The 19,865-nt window shown below is 53.1% G+C and overlaps 1 protein-coding gene across 21 annotated transcripts; it reads left to right on the forward strand.

Annotated features, from left to right (window-relative positions):
• The first annotated feature begins 4,624 nt into the window (after positions 1-4,624).
• On the forward strand, positions 4,625-15,634 carry LOC135187205 (protein disulfide-isomerase TMX3-like). Of its 21 annotated transcripts, none has more exons than XR_010307279.1 (14): positions 4,635-5,209; positions 6,107-6,205; positions 7,328-7,479; positions 7,958-8,077; positions 8,196-8,249; positions 8,561-8,617; positions 9,427-9,549; positions 9,909-10,021; positions 10,914-11,004; positions 11,102-11,256; positions 11,831-11,899; positions 14,075-14,187; positions 14,600-14,697; positions 15,394-15,634. XR_010307279.1 is itself a non-coding variant. In XM_064165778.1 (12 exons), the coding sequence occupies exons 6-12, from the start codon at positions 9,513-9,515 to the stop codon at positions 15,569-15,571; spliced, it is 681 nt and encodes a 226-aa protein (XP_064021848.1). In that variant the 5' UTR covers positions 5,014-5,209; positions 6,107-6,205; positions 7,328-7,479; positions 8,196-8,249; positions 8,561-8,617; positions 9,427-9,512; the 3' UTR covers positions 15,572-15,634. The 21 variants fall into 21 exon arrangements, 8 of the variants coding, with proteins under 8 accessions (XP_064021848.1, XP_064021852.1, XP_064021850.1 ...); XR_010307280.1 differs by having other exon boundaries at positions 4,637-5,209; positions 14,600-14,637; XM_064165778.1 differs by lacking the exons at positions 7,958-8,077; positions 14,075-14,187 and having other exon boundaries at positions 5,014-5,209; positions 14,600-14,637.
• The last annotated feature ends 4,231 nt before the right edge of the window (positions 15,635-19,865 follow it).

A 19,865-nucleotide genomic window follows, 5' to 3' on the forward strand; every position in this document is an offset into this window, starting at 1 on the left:
CATGTGCAACAGAATTAGAGAGGCAAGATTCATAGCTATTTTGAGGCCACTCAGATGCCTCAGAATCGCAGAATTATTGGGGCTGGAATAGACCTCTGAGATTAAGTCTGTCTTATGACCTAACACCACCACATCAACTAGACTATGCCATTAAGTGTCACGTCCAGTCTTTCCTTAAACACCTGCAGGGACAGCAACTCCACCACCTCCCTGGGCATTCTATTCCAGTGTCTGATTACCTGTTCCATGAGGGAAGTGCTTCCTAACATCCAACCTAAATCTTCCCTGGTGCAGCTTCAGGATGTGTCCTGTCACCTTATCACATGTTGCCTGGTATAAGAACCTGACCCCCACCTTACTAGAACTTCCCTTCAGGTTGTTGTAGAGTGTGATAAGGTCCCCCCTGAATCTCCTCCAGATTTCTCCTTATTTCAGACAGGTTTGATGCAACTGTGCGTGGGTCACAGCATGTAAATAGCAAGCACTGGCCGAAGGTTGGAATGTGATCTGATGCAAACTGGTGCCAATTAGCACTTACATGAATGGACTGCCAGAGTTCTCCACTTTAGCATGCAGATGTGCAAGCCTCAGAGCCAGCATGGGGAGCTGGGCAGACGCTGCTTGCCCAGTTCTTTCGTGTCCAGATGGCCCAGGGGCTTTAGTGCCCTTTAGCCTCTCACCTCTGTGGCACTGAGAGAGACTTGATTCAAATTGTAGGGTGAAGGGAGGGGAAGAAGCACACTGTGCCCTTGAAACTATTGCTGCAGTTGGTGAATTTGACTGCCTTGACTTGGCATGATGGCTCCAGCCAGGCCAAGGTGGGCCAGCTCTGTCAGGGATGAGAGCTTGGATGAGAGAGGTTTGCGCAGGGACAAATGTGGATTGGAGTTTGCACAAAAGCTGTGGGCTAGCCAAAGTCCTCCAAATCTGCCTTAAAAGCAAACTGAGGTGGTAAGTTAAAAATTGAGTTAATGCAAAATAGCATTCTGCCAAACACAGAACTCTTATTTTCTGATTATAATTGCATGGTGCAACTGTGAAACTGAAAACCGTATCCAAAATACTAGACCATAATAATGTTACTACAAATGTTCTCAGCAACGTTAGTGAAATTCTACAAAACTTCATGATTGTGTTATATCAACATTGCTTGACATAAGGGTGATGCAGCTGGAGGAGTGCTGACCAGGTTTGACTTACAAAAGGAGTATTGCTCAGTAGAAGAGCCCCAGGCTTGCACTGTTTTCACCTCCATCAGCAGGAGGGAATCGTGCTGTGGGCTTAGTGTGTTAAGAAACACAAGGGGAAAGAAAGTGTAATTGCCTGCTCGATTATGTGGTACTACTAAAATAGTCAGAAGAAGAAGAAAGGGCTAGACCTCAAGGTTTTCAATATGAATCAGGATGCCCCAAAGACAGTTTCCTTTGGAGACTTTCCAAGTGTTGCAACTGGGACTGGCTGTACATTTGTGTCTCTCTGAGCTCTGTTTCTAAAGCCAAAGAAGGATGTACTCCTCTTGAACGCAGCAGTCTGTGCATTAGGCTAAAGAGTGTGAAAGGACAAGGGAAAACGGGTGAAAGTCAATATTCAGAGTCAGAGTCCCAAACAGTGGCAGTCACAAACCAATCAGTCCCGTTGGTTTCTGTGACTCCTGGATACAACCATGGACATGGCATAGGAAGTTCTAACCCGGAGAGGCCTTTCTTGCCTTGAATGTTGGATTAGAGATCTCACTATCTCGGGTGTGGTAGCTGCACACTCTCAAGAGGTGAACTGCTTGGAAAGGGATGGTGAGAGTGATGCAGCACACTCAAGCCTTTTGCAGCAACTTGCCCTACAATTTTCTGGTGTTTTGTTTTCCTCATATTCCACACTGCAGATTAAGTGTGGGATTTACAACCACTCAGAAGCACTGCTATCAGTAACTTGACCAGCCCATGCCTATGAGTGGCTTTGAGGGGATTTTTTTCCTTTATTTTTTTAAAATCCTCTCCTGCCCCACTTCTTTCTCCGTCACTGAATTAAAGGTCTGGTTAACATCTCCTTTGGAATAATTCTGCCTTTAAATTTTGATGACTCGGTGAGTCCAGGTGGAGCTTTTACAAAGCTTTTAATTCCAAGCCTGGGGGTTTTACACAGCTGGTTAAATGTGTAATGACTTTTCTTCATTCCCACATCAACTTTTCTACTGTTCTGGTGCTTTTTAACTCCTACCAGGCCTCATTTAGGTTCCATCAAAGCACTCACAGGAGGAGAGAAATGGTACTTCCAGTGCTTCTTTTTATCAATGTGCGGGTGTATAAACGATGCTGCCAGTGAAGGGATTGAGCGTAGCCTGAAGAAGACAGATCATTCTGTCTGGAGCCTTCAGGAGCCAAAATGCTTTTCTGTGTGCGTGCTGCCCCCCTGTGTTTGCTCGTGGGTACTGCAGTTGCAGAGCGGTGCTGTGCCGCCGGTGCTCAGTGCTGCCACCGTGTGTTTCCTTGTCCACACTGCGGTTCCTCAGCCGCGGCGGTCCCTCCTTTTCCTGCCTCGTCTCTAAAGGCCATACACGATTGAAGTGCCCGATTGAAGTGCCTGAAAGCTGAGGGGAGGGGAGGAGAAGAGGGGAAGGTGAGAGGTGGGAGGGAGAGCTGAGAACTGGTTTGGATTTGTAAGTATTCGAGTGAGGAGTTAAAAGCGGCAGGCACCGGGAGCGGGGCGGTGCTGTGGGAGCGGGGCGGTGCTGCGGGAGGGGGGCGGTGCTGTGGGAGCGGGGCGGGGCTGCGGAGGGGGGCGGGGCTGTGGGAATGGGGCACCGGTCTGGGGGCGGGGCGGCTTCGGCGCCTGCGCCCTAGGGCTCCGCAGTCGGATGCACGCGGCAGTGGGAGCGGAGCGGAGCCGCAGGGATCGGCAGTGTCGCTGAGCAGGCTGCAGCGGAATGGCGGCGAGCACAGAGCGGCAGGCAGGCAGGCGGGCAGGGCGTTTCGGGCCAGAGGGAAGCCTCACGCGTTCCCCGGCAGAGCTGCGTTCTTTTTCTCTCGCAGCAGAGGCGTTTGGGCAGGTGAGTTGCTCGGCAGCGGCGCCGCATCTGAGACGCGTTTTAGCGCAGCTGCCGTAAGTAGTCTTTGCGGCGCTGTCTGGTGCTGCTGTGGCAGGGGGGTTGCGCTGGTAGCTTTGCACAGGTCCCTTCCAAGCGCTACCCTCCTGGGCTCTGTGATCACACTTAGAGCAGGTTGCGTGCTCGACTTCCGGTCCCGTAGTCATTCCAGCTCGGCAAGCAGCGTGTGTCCGCTGAGAACAGGGGAGCTCGGCGAGCAGCGTGCGTCCGCCGTGACTGGGGGCTTAGGCAAAGGGTGTAGGTTTCGCCGCTGTTAATAAGGGGAGTTTCGCTGCTGTGAATGGCAGAGCAGCTCAAACTCCTCCTTTTTCCTTTTTTTAATCTTCTTTTCCTTTTTTTCCTCTTCGTTTTCCTTTTTGTTCTCTTCTTTTTCCTTTTTTTCTCTTTTTCCCGTTGGTTTTCTCCTTTTTTCCTTTTTTCTTCTTTTCTTCCTTTTCTCCTTTTTAAAATATTTTTTCTTCTTTTTTCCCTTTTCTCTTTTTTCTTTTTTTCTCCTTTTTTTCGCGTCTTTCCTCCTTTCTTTCCTTCTCTCTTTCATTTTTTTATTTTCTTTTTTCTCTTTTTTCATTTTCTCTTTTTTTCCTCTTTTTTCCCCTCCTTTTTTCCTCTTATTTTTCCTTTTGTTGTCTCCTTTTTTCCTTTCCTCCCCTTTTGTTCCTTTTCTCCCCTTTCCTCCCTTTCTTCCCCCTCATTTCCCTCATTTTTCCCTTTCCCTCCTCGTTTTTTCCCTTTTCGCCCTCATTTTTCCCCTTCCCTCCTCCTTTTTTCCATCTTTTTCCTGAGGAGTGTTTAACCTTCTCTCAAGAGTCTGCCTTGGAGGTAAAGATTTTCAGCTGCGTTTGAAAGGAGTTCTGCAGCCTTTCTTCAGCAGACCCTAGTGGCCTGACTCGGAGAAATAGAATCCTAGAATGGTTTGGCTTGGAAGGAAACTTAGAGATCATCTTGTTGCAACCCCCGGCCATGGGCGGGGACACCTCTCAGTAGATGAGTGCTCATTTATCTCATTAGGAGTTGTATGTTTATTACAATAAGCATGCATAACTTAGAATCCAACAGGCTGGAGGAGACTTCCAGGCTCAGCCAGCCCAGCCTAGCGCCTAGCCCTGGCCAATCACCCAACCCATGGCACTAAGTGCCCCAGCCAGGCTTGGCTTCAACACCTCCAGGCACGGCCACTCCATGGAACGTGCAGCTGGTGCTTCCAGAGCCACTCCATGTAAATCTTTGCTGCTGTTGAATTCTGCAGGTCTCTCCATGTATTGTTGTCTCCAAGTGGGACAGATAAAAGTCTCCTCCATGCCTGACAATGCATGACTTTGAGAACTAGCATCAGTTATTTTTTAGGCACCTGCATTTTCCCATCTCAATTTGCTTCATCACAGGTAGTGCACTGTTGGATTTCCAGAAGCCTTGTATCAATTTGAGTATTGCCTTTTGCACTTGAGCCCCAGCTGAGCAAAAGTACTGTTCAGTGGTGCAGTGGAAGGAGGCTGGTCCCCTTTAAGAGTCTTTGATCACAGTCATGTAAGCAGCAAGCTGGTTTTCATGCCAACTAGAGCTTCCCACTAACCACCTCTAGAATGCTAGAATCAGTCAGGGTTGGAAGGGACCACAGGGATCATCTAGTTCCAACCCCTCTGCGATGGGCAGAGACACCCTGCCCTAGAGCAGGCTGTCCAGAGCCTCATCCAGCCTGGCCTTAAACACCTCCAGGGATGAGGCCTCAACCACCTCCCTGGGCAACCCATTCCAGGCTCTCACCACTCTCCTGCTGAGCAACTTCTTCCTCACGTCCAGTCTGAATCTTCCCCGCTTCCAGCTTTGCTCCATTCCCCCTAGTCCTGTCCCTACCTGGTAGCCTGAAAAGTCTCTGCCCAGCTCTTTTGCAGGCCCCCTTCAGCTACTGGAAGGTCACAATAAGAATAACAGAAAATAACCAGGAGAACTGTACTGGAATGAATGACATTTCCACATGGGAATATTGCTGGTGTCTTTCAGAGTCTTTTCATCTTCCCTGGACTAACTGAAAACCCCTCTTTCAGTATGTGACCTTGCCTGAGTTGCCTGCTGTTGTGGTCTTCAAAGATGGAGCTTCCTTTGTTTCTGATGGTAAGTAAAAGTGGATATTGGCCATATCATGGAATCAGCCAGGCTGGAAGAGAGCTCCAAGCTCATCCAGTCCAATCTAGCCCCCAGCCCTAACCAATCAACTAGACCATGGCACTAAGTGCCTCACCCAGGCTGTTCCTGAGCGCTTCCAGACACGGTGACTCTGTGGTGCCACAGCAAAATACTCCAGGTGGGCCCTCAAGGGTATTCTTTGAGATGTCATGGAAGGGCTGTGCTTGCCTTCCTCTTCGCTCTATTGCCTTGCAACCAGTCACCCACCAAAGAAAAGTTCACTCAGTGACCTCCTTGATCTGCATTTGATTTAGTTTTACTTTTGAAGTGGCCTGGAGAAGGAAATTTTGTCAAAGAGAAACAATTTTAAACTGCTGTTTTGTGGTGTGACCTGTCTGCTTTTGCCACCCCTGTCAAAACACACAAGCCTTGTTTCAATCCAGGCTCCTAATTCACTTTGCACAAATCTTACTCTCTTAAAATGTATTAGAAGGGTTTTTGTAAACCAGTCAGTGCAGAGGCCCTGCAAGAGACTGGATATTGTTTTATGTGCAGCTTACCATTGGGCAGGAAAGTGCTGTCAGTCACAGTTCCCTTCCCATGTCACATTCCCTGCTGGGAGAGGATTGTTTGTCCTTGGTTTGGGTGAAACTAATCAGCCAATCAGCACTGCATGCTGTGCTCTAATACACTTTTTGTTCAACAGCTGCAAATTGCTTTAGCAGCTTAGGAGTGACATTTCTGGAAAGGTGAGAGACCTTGTCTGGAAACAGTAGAGGGTTAAAAATAGGCTTCTCTAGGCTGAAATAAATGTTATTGCCCACCTCACAGCAGCAACAGAAGAACACATTCTGCTTGCTTGCTTTCTTTCTCTTTTGTTGTCAGAGTGTGAAGATGGTGATTTGTCATCCTGGATAAACAGAGCAAGATTTCAAGGGTATCTTCATGTGGATGGCTTTACACTTCATGAACTTGGAGACAGAGGTGAGCTGCTGCTGCCACTAAAGTCTTTGCCATCTCTTCTACGGAACAGGAGTAACAACTGAGGAGCACTAAGAAGTAACTTTTCAAGCCCCTGAAATTATTTACAGTTAAGATGGACAGTGCCAGTCTGTGTTTGGTGGTGGTGAGACCTGCTCTACTGACCAGAAGCCTCATCCAAAGCCTGCACCAGTCCTTTCCTCAACAGAAAAAATGAGTATGTCTAACCCTGTAGTAGTCACACACAAAAAAATGAGTAGGCCTTTTAATTTGAGAGCAGTTTAGGATTTGCATAAACTACCTATCAACTCTTGCAGTGCCTACAGGGAACTGAGAAGTCTTAAGTCTGGATGGGTTTATGTCTTGTATCTGATGGGTTCAGGTAACTTTGAGGTAGATCTGCTCTGTAGTTTTTATCATGGAATCACAGACTGGTTTAGGTTGGAAGGGACCTCAAAGCCCATCCAGTTCCAAGCCCCAGCCATAGGCAGGGACACCTCCCACTAGGACAGGCTGCTCAAGGCCTCGTTCAACCTGGCCTTGAACACCTCCATGGATGGAGCATCCACAAGCTCCCTGGGCAACCTGCACCAGTGTTTGACCCCCCCTCGCTGGAAAGAACCCTTTCCTAACATCTAGTTTGAATCTCCCCTCTGCCAGTTTAAACCCATTCTCCCTTACCCTGTCATTACAAGACCCTGTCAATAGTCCTTCCCCAGTCTTCCTGTAGGTCCCCTTCAGATACTGGAAGGCCACACCAAGGTTTCCTTCTCCAGGCTGCAGAGCTCCTGCTCTCTCAGCCTGTCCTCAGAGCAGAGCTGCTGCAGCCCTCTCAGCATCTTGGTGGCCTCCTCTGCACTGGCTCCAACACTTCCATGTCCTTCTTGTGCTGGGGGCTCCAGAACTGCCCCCAGGACTGCAGGTGGGGTGTGAGGAGAGCAGAGGCAAGGGGCAGAATCCCCTCCCTTGCCCTGCTGCCCACACTGCGCTTGCTGGAGCCCAGCACAGGGTTGCTGTCTGGGCTGCACTCACACTGCAGGCTCATCTTCTAAGTCGGAATACTTTCCAGCTGGGAATGCATGTTTCCTTTTTAAATGGTTTCAAGTATTTTATTCCTTATTTTAGGAAAACTTGTGGCTATTGCAGTCATTGATGATAAAAACTCTTCAGTGGAACATACCAGGAACAGAACTGAGTGTTGGTGACAGTGTGGGAGAAGTTTGCTGATATGATGTAGAGAACTTGGGGAACTTTGTTAGATCTGAAGAGATGCCAGGGTGAGTGAGTGAACTTGTGGATGTTCCCTGGCTTATGACTTGTGGATGTTGCCTGGCTTAGAACTTCAGCCTGTGACTCTGTTGTAGCACACTGCAAGCTGAAGGAGATGATGGGAGCTCCTGTGTTGCTCCTCTGCCATTTGGTAATGAGGTCACAGGAGCAAACAATGATCACGTGGCTTTCTAAAGCCTCTGGGTCACCTTTAAAGCACAAACAGGAGCAAAGGAGTTCTGATGCCTTTGAGATGAGCTCAGTGAGCTTAAGGAAGTGACTGTTCCTCAGCTCAGTTGCATTAAAAACAACTTGAGTGATGCCTTACATATTCACTGTCTATGGAACTTATATTAAGGAGGGGCATTTCAGTCGGACTGTAGTTTGCTGAAGAGACTGAGAGGAAGAAGACCTTCTTCTGTCCCTTTCTGACTGCACATGTGGACTAAGAAAGGATTTTCAGTGCAGTGTAGGCTGTTTTCCCAGGCTGCTTTGGATTGTCTTCAGCCGCAGTGCTGCCTCTTGAGGAGTCAGTGGACGGAGCGAAGCAGCCTGAATGTCTGAGACTCTAGGAGTCAGCCTTTCAACCCTTAGACACCAAGCAAGGTGTTTTTTGGTCCATCTTGCTGAGGAGTTACTGTGTGCTGCTTACTGTAGTGTTTATTCTTTGTGTTTTGAGAGAGAATATAGCAGTTTTTCAGAGCTAACTTTCTGTTCCCTCCAGACTAAAATCTGTCACTCAGGAAGTTGCCAGAGATTATGGGGATAGTTTTCACAGGTAGGCACAACATGGTACCATGGTCAATAGCATTCTGCATTAGCCTGCCTAAACCAGCAGGAATTGGTTTGTTTTCTGCATGAAAAATGCTACAGTGCCTGTTTTAGTATTCATATGCTGAAATTTAACAAGACTATTCCATTAACTGAACGTGTTCTGAGGTGCTGACTGTCCTGTACACTGTCTGGTTTCTGGTTGTATTGCTTAGTATCTCCTTAGTTACAGGAAAAGTGTTTAAGAAAGACCCTTCACTGGAAATGATTGTTCAGTTTTCTTGTCCACCATTCTGTCTTTCACTGCTTCTCTTGCAGGGATTTCCAGTTTGGCCACATGGATGGGAATGACCACATGAACAGTTTGCTAATGGAGTGAGTAAATCCTTGGTTGAATATTCTTTCTGCTCTTGTATCTGGTGTTAATGAACTGAAAACAGTATGATGAAGAGCTCTTCCCTTTCCTGGGTGCCCTGGCACAACTTGAGACTGTGTCCCCTTGTTCTGGTGCTGGCTGCCTGGCAGCAGAGCCCAACCCCAGCTGGCTACAGCCTCCCTGCAGGGAGCTGCAGATAGCAATGAGCTCTGCCCTGAGCCTCCTCTGCTGCAGGCTGCACACCCCCAGCTCCCTCAGCCTCTCCTCATAGGGTTTGTGTTCCAGGCCCCTCCCCAGCCTTGCTGCCCTTCTCTGGACACCTTCCAGCACCTCAACATTTCTCCTGAATTGAGGAGCCCACAACTGGACACAGTACTCAAAGTGTGGCCTGAGCAGTGCTGAGCACAAGGGCAGAAGAACCTCCCTTGTCTTGCTGCCCACACTGCTCCTGAGCCAGCCCAGGATGCCATTGGCTCTGCTGCCCACCTGGGCACTGCTGCCTCCTCTTCAGCTCCTCTCTGCCAGCACCCCCAGGGCCCTCTCTGCCTGGCTGCTCTCAGCCACTCTGTCCCCAGCCTGCAGTGCTGCTCGGGGTTGTTGTGGCCAAAGTGCAGAACCCTGCCCTTGGCCTTGTTCAATCTCATCCCTCTATTAAATGTGGCCTCTGTTAAATTAACTTCTCTATTACAGCTGTAACTTAGGTTTTCCTTAGTTAACTCTGCAGGGCATTAGGCACATTCAAAGTTATGTCAGTTTGTAACTGGGGCTGTAAAGAATGGTTATGCATTGCCTGTGCTTCTGATTTCAGGAGAGTCCCATTTCATTCTTGATGCTTTCTTTAAGAGAGGCATACAACTGAGCTCCCTCAGAGAAGCAGCATGAAGTGCATGAAGGATGCTGGCTGCACTCAGTACAGACAAGGCACATTGGAGTAGGTTAACGAGATGCTTGACATTTGCCCTTAATGGTCATTGTCTTCAAATGCATCATTCGGGAGTGAAGTTGCTTGGCATTTGCAGTTGACTACTTCTTCTCTGGCCTTTGGAGTGAAGGAAGGGAAAAACCAGAGTTGAAGATGTCAGCTCTGTAAGTTTTCTCTGGGTGATCAAAGCATGCACAACATCCTGTGCTTGTGCTCTGGAAGATTCTAGGAGCTTCACGGGGACTCAGGGAGCACAAGTTCTGGATTTCTGTGGGCTGTCTCTAGATGAACACCTGAGTGCAGTGAATCTAAAAGCAGCTGTCTCTCATTTGAAGTTAAAGTGATGTGACTGATCTGGTGCTTTATAGGTGCCAAAAAGGAGACCTTCTTCACCTGCTTCTCCTGTGCAAGCTCTTCTGTCTGTCTGCTGAGATGTTTCTGCCTGTTTCTCTGGCAGAGAAGTGTTTCCTTTTTGGGCTGGGTAAGTAGGAGATTTGTTTTGTTGATTTGCTTTGTTTTGTCGCTGAATACTTGGTGCAGCTGGCCTCAGATGCTGTTTGTTCACAAAGGACACACTACTGTGTGATTGGTGGGCATAGAAGCAGTAATTGCTGACAGAAGCACGCTTGTGACCTTGGCTGTAAATTCATGAACAGGCATTACAGTGTTTCTGTCTCTGCAAGCCAAAGTACTCTCATGCTGAAGAACTTCTTCCTCAGATCCACTCTGAGCAGCCCTGCTCTCCCTCAGCTTCAAACCATTCCCCTTGCCCTGTCTTTAGACACCCTTATGGAAAAAGTCCCTCTGCAGCCTTCCTGCTGCAGGTTCCCTTCAGGTACTGGGAGGTAGCTTTAAAGTCTCCCTGGAGTCTTGTCCCCTTCAGGCTGAGCAGCCCCAGCTCCCTCAGCCTATCCTCTTAGAAGTGCTCCAGCCCTTGGCTCATCCTCGTGGTCCTGCTCTGAACTGGTTCCAGCAGTTTTTCGTTCTTCAGCTGGACTGTGGCCATGTGGAATGTTTTGGGTTGTGCTTTTGCCTTTGCATGCTGAAAGACTTCCTGTGTTACCTTAGTAGTACGTTTCATGTGCAAGGTTCCTGTCTGTGATCTCTTGCTGCTGGGGAAGTCATGAGCTACCTGTGGGGGTGTGAAATGCAGTAAGCTTCCATCGCGTTGCCTGCACGGATGTGAGGGGACAAAGTACTGCTGAGAAGCTTTTCTGTACCATTCTCTTCCCCCTTCCCCTCTTGCCTTTAAGGGAACACACACAGGGAGAAGCTCACTGAGCGCCCTCTGACATGCTGTAGGAATTCTTTGCTTTGCAGTGTTTTACACTGTGGCTCTTCAAACCTGTAACCCATCTGCTTTCCATTGCCAGCGAGCTGACCATCCGTACTACCGTCGCCTTGAATGCCTCCAACCAGCAGTGTTTGCTGCCAGACAGACACCTGGAGAAGACAGAGGACATGGTTAAGGTCATGAAGGATATCTTGGATGGTGCTGCTGAAGTAAGTCTTTGTTGTGGCTTGAGATATATTGGTTGGTGTTTGGTTTTTCCCCCCTTAGCTGCGGTGGCTCCGATTGTTACGCCGTGTGATTTATCTTCCTGTCCTGGCTGTCTTCCCGTGCTGGGTGCTGGCAGTGAATACGTGGTGAGGAGTGCTTGGGGTGTGCCATCCTTTGCTGTTCTCACTGTGGGAACTCCAAGAGCCATGGAATGGGTGCGTTATGAGTGATGCACAATTAATAACCAATATTAATGTTGGTATCCAGGCAAAGGTTGTTAATAACTACAACCAACCTGTTTCTTATCATTCAGTCTCTGCAGAAAGCTTATTGACAAGGTTCAAAGCACACAGCTGGGGTATTTGTACACTTAGAATCATGGAATCAGCCAGGTTGGAAGAGACCTCCAAGCTCATCCAGCCCAACCTAGCCCCAGCCCTCTCCAGTCAGCTAGGCCATGGCACTAAGTGCCTCATCCAGGCTTTTCTTGAGCAGCTGCAGGGACGGCGACTCCCTAGGCAGCCTCTGTGGTCTGAGAGCAGAGCAGCAACTTGCTGTTAGTTTGCTGTGATGGTCTCAAACAACTGTGGGAGAGTTTGGCATGAGCCTGTTGGAATGCTTAGCCTTACTGGAGGAGCTGGGAGCGTCTGGGCAGCATGAAATGCAAGAGCAATTGCTTTTCACTTCCTTCTTAAGGGACTTAAGGGTTGGGAGGTCTGAAGAATGAACTGTTGGGATCATAACTGCAAAGTGTCAGCAGTTTTGACATGGTTCCATTTGACATTGCAGGCACAGGCTGGTGATGGACTTCTGCAACGAAGCAAGAGAGTCCTCTATGAGGCCAAGGCTGCTGTAATGGTAGAGTTCATTGCTTATTCAGTGAGGTGATGCTCTTGTCAGTCAAGAAGGACTTAGTTGCAGAGGCTTTAGAAATGCTTTGATGTAAGCTTGTTGCTATGCTGTGCCTAGTGTATCTATTGTCACTATTTAGAACTAGGCTTAAACCAAATGAACTTCTGGATTAAAACAGCCAATCATGTCTGCCACAGTTCTAACTGTTCCACCTGCAGGAATGTCACATTTTTCACTCTGCTGTTAGTCTGACGTATTTTAAGGGACAGAATCGTGAAAATCCAACCTCTTTTCCTTGAGCTTTTTGCCATCGCTTCAGAGGTTCTTTTGTGTTCTGAGCAATGTTTTGGTTTCAGTCTGTCCCAGTCCTCTGTCAGCCTCCCAGCCAAGAAATCTCTGCTCCTGGTGAGGCGGAGCAGCTTCTGTCTGTTGTTACTTGTCCTAGTGCTGAGCACCACCAAGCAGCAGCTGGCACCTTGGTGCTGACCCCTGCCCCTCGGCAATGTATAGACGTTAAGGAGATCCCTTCTCTTCCCCAGACTAAACATCCCCAGGCCTCTCTCTCTTCTTTCCAGCCCCCTCCCCACCCCACTCTTGCCCCTCCCCCAGTCCTTTTTTCCCCCCCTCCACCTCCTCTCTTCACCCCCTCCACCTCCTCCCTTTTCCCACCCCTCCTCTCTTCACCCCCCCACCTCCCCTCTTCACCCCCACCTCCTCCCTTTTCCCACCCCTCCTCTCTTCACCCCCCCACCTCCCCTCTTCACCCCCTCCACCTCCCCTGTCCCACCCCTCCTCTCTTCACCCCCTCCACCTCCCTTGTCCCACCCCTCCTCTCTTCACCTCCCCGCCTCCTCTCTTTTCCCACCCCTCCTCTCTTCACCCCCCCACCTCCTCTCTTTTCCCACCCCTCCTCTCTTCACCCCCCCACCTCCTCTCTTTTCCCACCCCTCCTCTCTTCACCCCCCCACCTCCTCTCTTTTCCCACCCCTCCTCTCTTCACCCCCCCACCTCCTCTCTTTTCCCACCCCTCCTCTCTTCACCCCCCCACCTCCTCTCTTTTCCCACCCCTCCTCTCTTCACCCCCCCACCTCCTCTCTTTTCCCACCCCTCCTCTCTTCACCCCCCCACCTCCTCTCTTTTCCCACCCCTCCTCTCTTCACCCCCCCACCTCCTCTCTTTTCCCACCCCTCCTCTCTTCACCCCCCCACCTCCTCTCTTTTCCCACCCCTCCTCTCTTCACCCCCCCACCTCCTCTCTTTTCCCACCCCTCCTCTCTTCACCCCCCCACCTCCTCTCTTTTCCCACCCCTCCTCTCTTCACCCCCCCACCTCCTCTCTTTTCCCACCCCTCCTCTCTTCACCCCCCCACCTCCTCTCTTTTCCCACCCCTCTTCTCCTCACCCTCCCCCATTTTTCTCTCCCTCCCCACCTCCTCTCTTCTCTCTCCCCCACAATAACGAGAGCCACACCAGAGGCCAGAGCTGTGCTGTCGCAGCAAGCAAAGGGCAAAGGAGGCAACGAGATGCTGTAGGGACTCTGACTCTTGCTGCCAGGCTGCAACAAGAGGAAGGGAGAGTCTGGCCCCCAACAGGTGAAAACAAGAGAGGAGCAAGGCAGGAAGCACAAAAGCAAACCTATCTCATGAAGGAAACAGCACAACTTCAAGCACAGTTTTAAGCACAGCATACCAAGGAGGAACAGAAATCCCAAGCAGAGCAAAGGGGAGGAGTGGCTTAGAGAAAAGCAAAAGCACCCCACAAAGGACACAGCCAAAACACCACCCCACAAAGGACACAGCCAACCTACCCCCGCAAAGGGGATCAGCCAAAGGCTTCTGCCTCTCCTGGGGCAGCTTAAAAAGGGGAGGTCAATTGAAGTCTCCTCCCACCCCAGCTGTGGCCACTTTGCCCTCCCTGCTCAGTGCCCTTTATAAGCAGAGCAGGAGGAGCCCAGCCCCAAGCTGGGCCCATTGCGGGCCAAGGGATCCTCCGCCTGGCATCCCAGGTGAGTGCGCACGGGTGAGCACCGGGTGCGTGGTGGAGGGTTTCAAAGGCCGGGGGGGCCTGGCTGGCCCCCTGGCTAGCTAGGGCCACCTTAGGGCTGGGCTACTGACCCACTGCAGCATCCACCTTAGCTCACGGGTGCTAAGTCTGTGTTGCTACTGAGGCTGAGGTTTCTCTAGGAGGTTGGATCCTCGAAGGTTTTGCTCTGGGTTCTGCGATGGAGGCAAAGATGGAGCAGGAGCACTAACTGGAGCTGGTAACGGACCAGCAGCAGCAGCTGGTAATGGAACTGGTAATGGAGCAGGAGCTGGTAATGTAGAGTGGAGAGGAGGAGGAGGAAAGCAGCAGAGACTGCCCGGGGGAAGGCAGAGAGTGGGGGCAGGACGGCAGGGGCTGCCCGGGGAAAGGTGGAGGGCAGCGGCAGGAGGGCAGGGAAGAGGTACAGAGCTTTCAGGTGCTGAGCTTCAACAGAAAGACCTGATGGAAAAGAAAAGAGACTAACTTGTTTAGCAAAAGTACTCTCTGGAATTTCCCAAGTCGCTTATTTATTGAAGGGAGTCATTTGTTGGTCATTGTCATCACGAGAGAGGACCTTTTGGTTTGTGTTAGGGTGGTTTGGGCTTGCCTGTAACTCCAGGCCCCTCAGAAATTGATGGGGGGGGAAAACCCCAACCCATGGATGTTCTCTTGGTTGTCTTTAACAGATAAACCAAGAGCAAGTGCGACTGAAAGAGCTTTGCAGGTAACAACTCTGTGACCCTGTTTGGAGAGTTTTGAATTGGTCATTGCCAGCGAGATCAAGGTAGTGCCCCTTGGCCTTGCTGCATGTGGTGAACTGCTCCTAACACAGCCCAGCTGAACACAGAGTCAGGTGAAATGAAGGCTGAAGAGATAGGAAAAGTCTTTCTCAGCCTCATAGCTAAAGACAGTTTAGTTTCCCCAAGAAGTCCCATTCTACCTGTTGTGCATTGGTTTGATGCCAAAGCCAAACAACTGCCCCAGACCTTTCTATTTTCTCAGCTTTGGTGTAAATGAATATGAATTGAGGTTGGATGAGGCCCTGAGCAGCCTGTTGCAGTGGGAGGTATCCCTGCCTAGAGCAGAGGGTTGGGACTGGATGATCCTTGAGGTCCCTTCCAACCTAAACCATTCAATGAAGTCTTTTATCAGCTCCTAGGATTAGTGACAGTGGGGAATGTTTGCTTGCTATGAGCTGAGGGAGCTGTTTCCTAAATGGAATGTTCATTAGTTCTTTAGCACCTGAAAATGTTGGCAGGCTACTTGATAAACCTCCTGGAACGCAGGGGCCTGTTGAATTGTTTTCCCAGTGCCTGAACAACTTGCAGTGCTGTAATGGGTTAGCCTCCTGTTTCCCTCCAACACAGAAGTGAGGCAAAAGTAACACAGCCAAGGAAAAACCCTCTGGGTTGAGATCAAGAGGTAAATACAAAATGAGATCCTGCAGTGCACAATTACCTTAGCCTGTTTCTGTTTGCAGAAAGCAGGAGTCAGCCACCTGCCACCCATCCCCTCCTGACCCCAACCCCAGAAACCCAAAGCAGCACTTGGCACAGGAGGTCTCTCGTGTTGCAGTCTCAACTTCAAGCCCTGGAATACTTTGCTTCAGCCAGCAGCATGGGGTTGGATACCAACAGCAGAGTCGACTTAACCTGTGACTAAGTGAACTTTAAGTGTTCTGACTCCACAGTGGAACCTGATAAAGAAAGATGTGAATGGAAGCAGGCTCTGACTGCTCTGTGTAACTGATGAGAAGCTTTCTGAAGGAGGTGAATTTGTTTTACAGCCCTTCCCTCAGCTGGTTACAGATCTTCAAGGTAGCTGCTGGTGCAGTGTCTGTTGGAGACTGTTAGCCACTCTGAAGGAGGGAGTTAGTGGAGCATCATAGGAACATGTAGAGAGATTGGTCAGGAAAAGGCATTTGTGTTACCCTTTTGAGTCATTTGAGTCACTTTTATTGTAATCCCATGGCTGAGAGCAGGACTCCTTTGTGTCCAGGGTTAAAATCTTCAAGGAGAAACAGTGCCAAGGCTCTGAATTGATTGGGACTTGGTGCTGCTAGTTACAATGTAGGACAGTTAAGGCAGTCCTGTGTTTTGTGATTTGCCTTTTTTCCTACCGTTCTAGTTTTGGCTCGGGCTAGTGTGAAGTGTCTCTGGAACGAGGTCCTTGTGGTCCCTTCTGACCCTGACTGATTCTGTGATTCCAGCAAGCAGCTTTTGACTTAAAAACCCCTGAGGTCACTGCAGCACCTCTCTATGGAATAAAAGAAAGGGATTTTGCTGCACTGCTGAGAACTGTTTCCAGCTCTGAGCCTTTGTTGTTGTGGTTGTTTTTGGTTCGTGTTTATAAACAGCAGTAGCTAAGCAATCCTCTCTGAGCTATGGACCAGAATCTGCTGCATCCTGTGCAAGAAGCAGATCCCAGTGTGATCTGGTGCAGCTGTAGCACTTCCTAACTGCTAGGTTTGGGAGGAGGGCATGTGTCTCAGTCGTTTCTGAGCTGTGATAGCAATCAGGTGTCTGCTTAAGTCTTGACCCTCTGCCACGTGCTGCCACGTTCACCAGATCTTTCTCCCGGCTTCAGGGAGAGAAGGAGTGTCCAGCTCCCAGAGTGGGTGTCAGAAGCGATGTGAAGTGAAAGGGGTTTGCTGAGGTCATGTAGGAAGTTGTGTGAGGGAATCTGGCAGTTTGGTTTTTGATTTCTTCAGTCTCTAAAGTTTTTCTTGGAGCAGCTTCACTGCAATCCTTTTAAATGCACAGAGTATCAGCACAGGCCCTTTTAGACAGTCCTCCAGCTTTGCTGCAGGTCCCTTTCAGATACTGCAGCGTAGCTCGAAGCTCTGCCTTCTCTTCTGCAGCCTCCACAGCCCCAGTTCTTTCAGTCCTGCTTCCCAGGAGAGGTGCTGCAGTCCTCTGCTCCTCTTTGTGGCCCTCATCTGGCAGAAGAGCTGTGTTTTTCCTCTAGCTCCTGCAGAAGGGCCTTAATTCTGGTGTCAGCAGCTCCCCCTGTGTCTCCTCTGCTGTCTGTAAATCCCTCCAGAGTAGATCAAGGAAGTGCTGAGTAGCCCCAGCTGGAGTTGAGAGCTGTCCCTATAAAGTGAGTGTGTAGGAGTGGCAGAGCGTGGGCTGTGCCTTGCGTGCGGTGTGCTGTTGGCAAAGGCAATAGGCAGAGCGGCGCTGGGCTGAAGGCGCTGCCCCCGGCCGGGCGCAGAGGCGCTCTCGGTTGTGTGTGCTGCCCTCCGGTGTTTGCTCGTGGGTACTGCAGTTGTGTAGCGGCTGCGGTGTGGCGCCGGTGCTGAGTGCTGCCACCGTGTGTTTGCTTGTCCACACTGCAGTTCCTCAGCCGCGGCGGTCCCCCGTTTTCCTGCCTCGTCTCTAAAGGCCGTGCACGATTGAAGCGGCTGAAAGCTGAGGGGAGGGGAGGAGAGGAGGGGAAGGTGAGAGGTGGGAGGGAGAGCTGAGAACTGGTTTGGATTTGTAAGTATTGGAGTGAGGAGTTAAAAGCGGCAGGCACCGGGGGCGGGCCGGCGCTCCGGGGGCGTATTATTGATAGGGACCTTTACGAATGCGCCGAACCGCGGCCCCGCCCCCCGGTTGCTATGGAGTTTCGCGCATGCGCCGTGCCGCGGCCCCGCCCCCTCGTTGCTATGGGGGTGCGCGGCGCCGCCCCCGGTTGCTATGGAGTATCGCGCATGCGCCGAGCCGCGGTGCCGCCCCCCGTTGCTATGCGGGTTCGCGGCGCCGCCCCCGGTTGCTATGGAGTTTCGCGCATGAGCCGTGCCGCGGCCCCGCCCCCCGTTGCTATGGGGGTTCGCGGCGCCGCCCCCGGTTGCTATGGAGTTTCGCGCATGCGCCGAGCCGCGGCCCCGCCCCCCGTTGCTATGGGGGTTCTCGGCCCCGCCCCCGGTTGCTATGGAGTTTCGCGCATGCGCCGTGCCGCGGCCCCGCCCCCCGTTGCTATGGGGGTTCGCGGCGCCGCCCCCGGTTGCTATGGAGTTTCGCGCATGCGCCGAGCCGCGGCCCCGCCCCCCGTTGCTATGCGGGTTCGCGGCCCCGCCCCCGGTTGCTATGGAGTTTCGCGCATGCGCCGAGCCGCGGCCCCGCCCCCCGTTGCTATGGGGGTTCGCGGCGCCGCCCCCGGTTGCTATGGAGTTTCGCGCATGCGCCGTGCCGCGGCCCCGCCCCCCGTCGCTATGGGGGTTCGCGGCGCCGCCCCCGGTTGCTATGGAGTTTCGCGCATGCGCCGTGCCGCGGCCCCGCCCCCCGTTGCTATGGGGGTTCGCGGCGCCGCCCCCGGTTGCTATGGAGTTTCGCGCATGCGCCATGCCGCGGCCCCGCCCCCCGTTGCTATGGGGGTTCGCGGCGCCGCCCCCGGTTGCTATGGAGTTTCGCGCATGCGCCGAGCAGCGGCCCCGCCCCCCGTTGCTATGCGGGTTCGCGGCGCCGCCCCCGGTTGCTATGGAGTTTCGCGCATGCGCCGAGCCGCGGCCCCGCCCCCCGTTGCTATGGGGGTTCGCGGCGCCGCCCCCGGTTGCTATGGAATTTCGCGCATGCGCCGTGCCGCGGCCCCGCCCCCCGTTGCTATGGGTGTTCGCGGCACCGCCCCCGGTTGCTATGGAGTTTCGCGCATGCGCCGAAGCGCGGCCCCGCCCCCCGTTGCTATGGGGGTCCGCGGCGCCGCCCCCGGTTGCTATGGAGTTTCGCGCATGCGCCGTGCCGCGGCCCCGCCCCCGTTGCTATGCGGGTTCGCGGCGCCGCCCCCGGTTGCTATGGAGTTTCGCGCATGCGCCGTGCCGCGGCCCCGCCCCCCGTTGCTATGCGGGTTCGCGGCGCCGCCCCCGGTTGCTATGGAGTTTCGCGCATGCGCCGAGCCGCGGCCCCGCCCCCCGTTGCTATGGGGGTTCGCGGCGCCGCCCCCGGTTGCTATGGAGTTTCGCGCATGCGCCGTGCCGCGGCCCCGCCCCCCGTTGCTATGGGGGTTCGCGGCGCCGCCCCCGGTTGCTATGGAGTTTCGCGCATGCGCCATGCCGCGGCCCCGCCCCCCGTTGCTATGGGGGTTCGCGGCGCCGCCCCCGGTTGCTATGGAGTTTCGCGCATGCGCCGAGCCGCGGCCCCGCCCCCCGTTGCTATGCGGGTCCGCGGCCCCGCCCCCGGTTGCTATGGAGTTTCGCGCATGCGCCGTGCCGCGGCCCCGCCCCCCGTTGCTATGCGGGTTCGCGGCGCCGCCCCCGGTTGCTATGGAGTTTCGCGCATGCGCCGAGCCGTGCCGCCCCCCGTTGCTATGGGGGTACGCGGCGCCGCCCCCGGTTGCTATGGAGTTTCGCGCATGCGCCGAGCAGCGGCCCCGCCCCCGTTGCTATGGGGGTTCGCGGCGCCGCCCCCGGTTGCTATGGAGTTTCGCGCATGCGCCGTGCCGCGGCCCCGCCCCCCGTTGCTATGGGGGTTCGCGGCGCCGCCCCCGGTTGCTATGGAGTTTCGCGCATGCGCCGTGCCGCGGCCCCGCCCCCCGTTGCTATGGGGGTTCGCGGCGCCGCCCCCGGTTGCTATGGAGTTTCGCGCATGCGCCGTGCCGCGGCCCCGCCCCCCGTTGCTATGGGGGTTCGCGGCGCCGCCCCCGGTTGCTATGGAGTTTCGCGCATGCGCCGTGCCGCGGCCCCGCCCCCCGTTGCTATGGGGGTTCGCGGCGCCGCCCCCGGTTGCTATGGAGTTTCGCGCATGCGCCGTGCCGCGGCCCCGCCCCCCGTTGCTATGGGGGTTCGCGGCGCCGCCCCCGGTTGCTATGGAGTTTCGCGCATGCGCCGTGCCGCGGCCCCGCCCCCCGTTGCTATGGGGGTTCGCGGCGCCGCCCCCGGTTGCTATGGAGTTTCGCGCATGCGCCGAGCCGCGGCCCCGCCCCCCGTTGCTATGCGGGTCCGCGGCCCCGCCCCCGGTTGCTATGGAGTTTCGCGCA

The sequence above is a fragment of the Pogoniulus pusillus genome, chromosome 2, assembly GCF_015220805.1.
Source record: "Pogoniulus pusillus isolate bPogPus1 chromosome 2, bPogPus1.pri, whole genome shotgun sequence".
Taxonomy (NCBI): Eukaryota; Metazoa; Chordata; class Aves; order Piciformes; family Lybiidae; genus Pogoniulus; species Pogoniulus pusillus.

Coding starts and splice junctions, on each gene's coding strand:
- LOC135187205 (XM_064165778.1), top strand. CDS start 9,513: ATGCTGGCTGCACTCAGTACAGACAAGGCACATTGGA. Junction 9,550..9,908: donor TACAGACAAGGCACATTGGA/GTAGGTTAACGA, acceptor GGTGCTTTATAG/GTGCCAAAAAGGAGACCTTC. Junction 11,005..11,101: donor TGGAGAAGACAGAGGACATG/GTTAAGGTCATG, acceptor TTCCCCCCTTAG/CTGCGGTGGCTCCGATTGTT.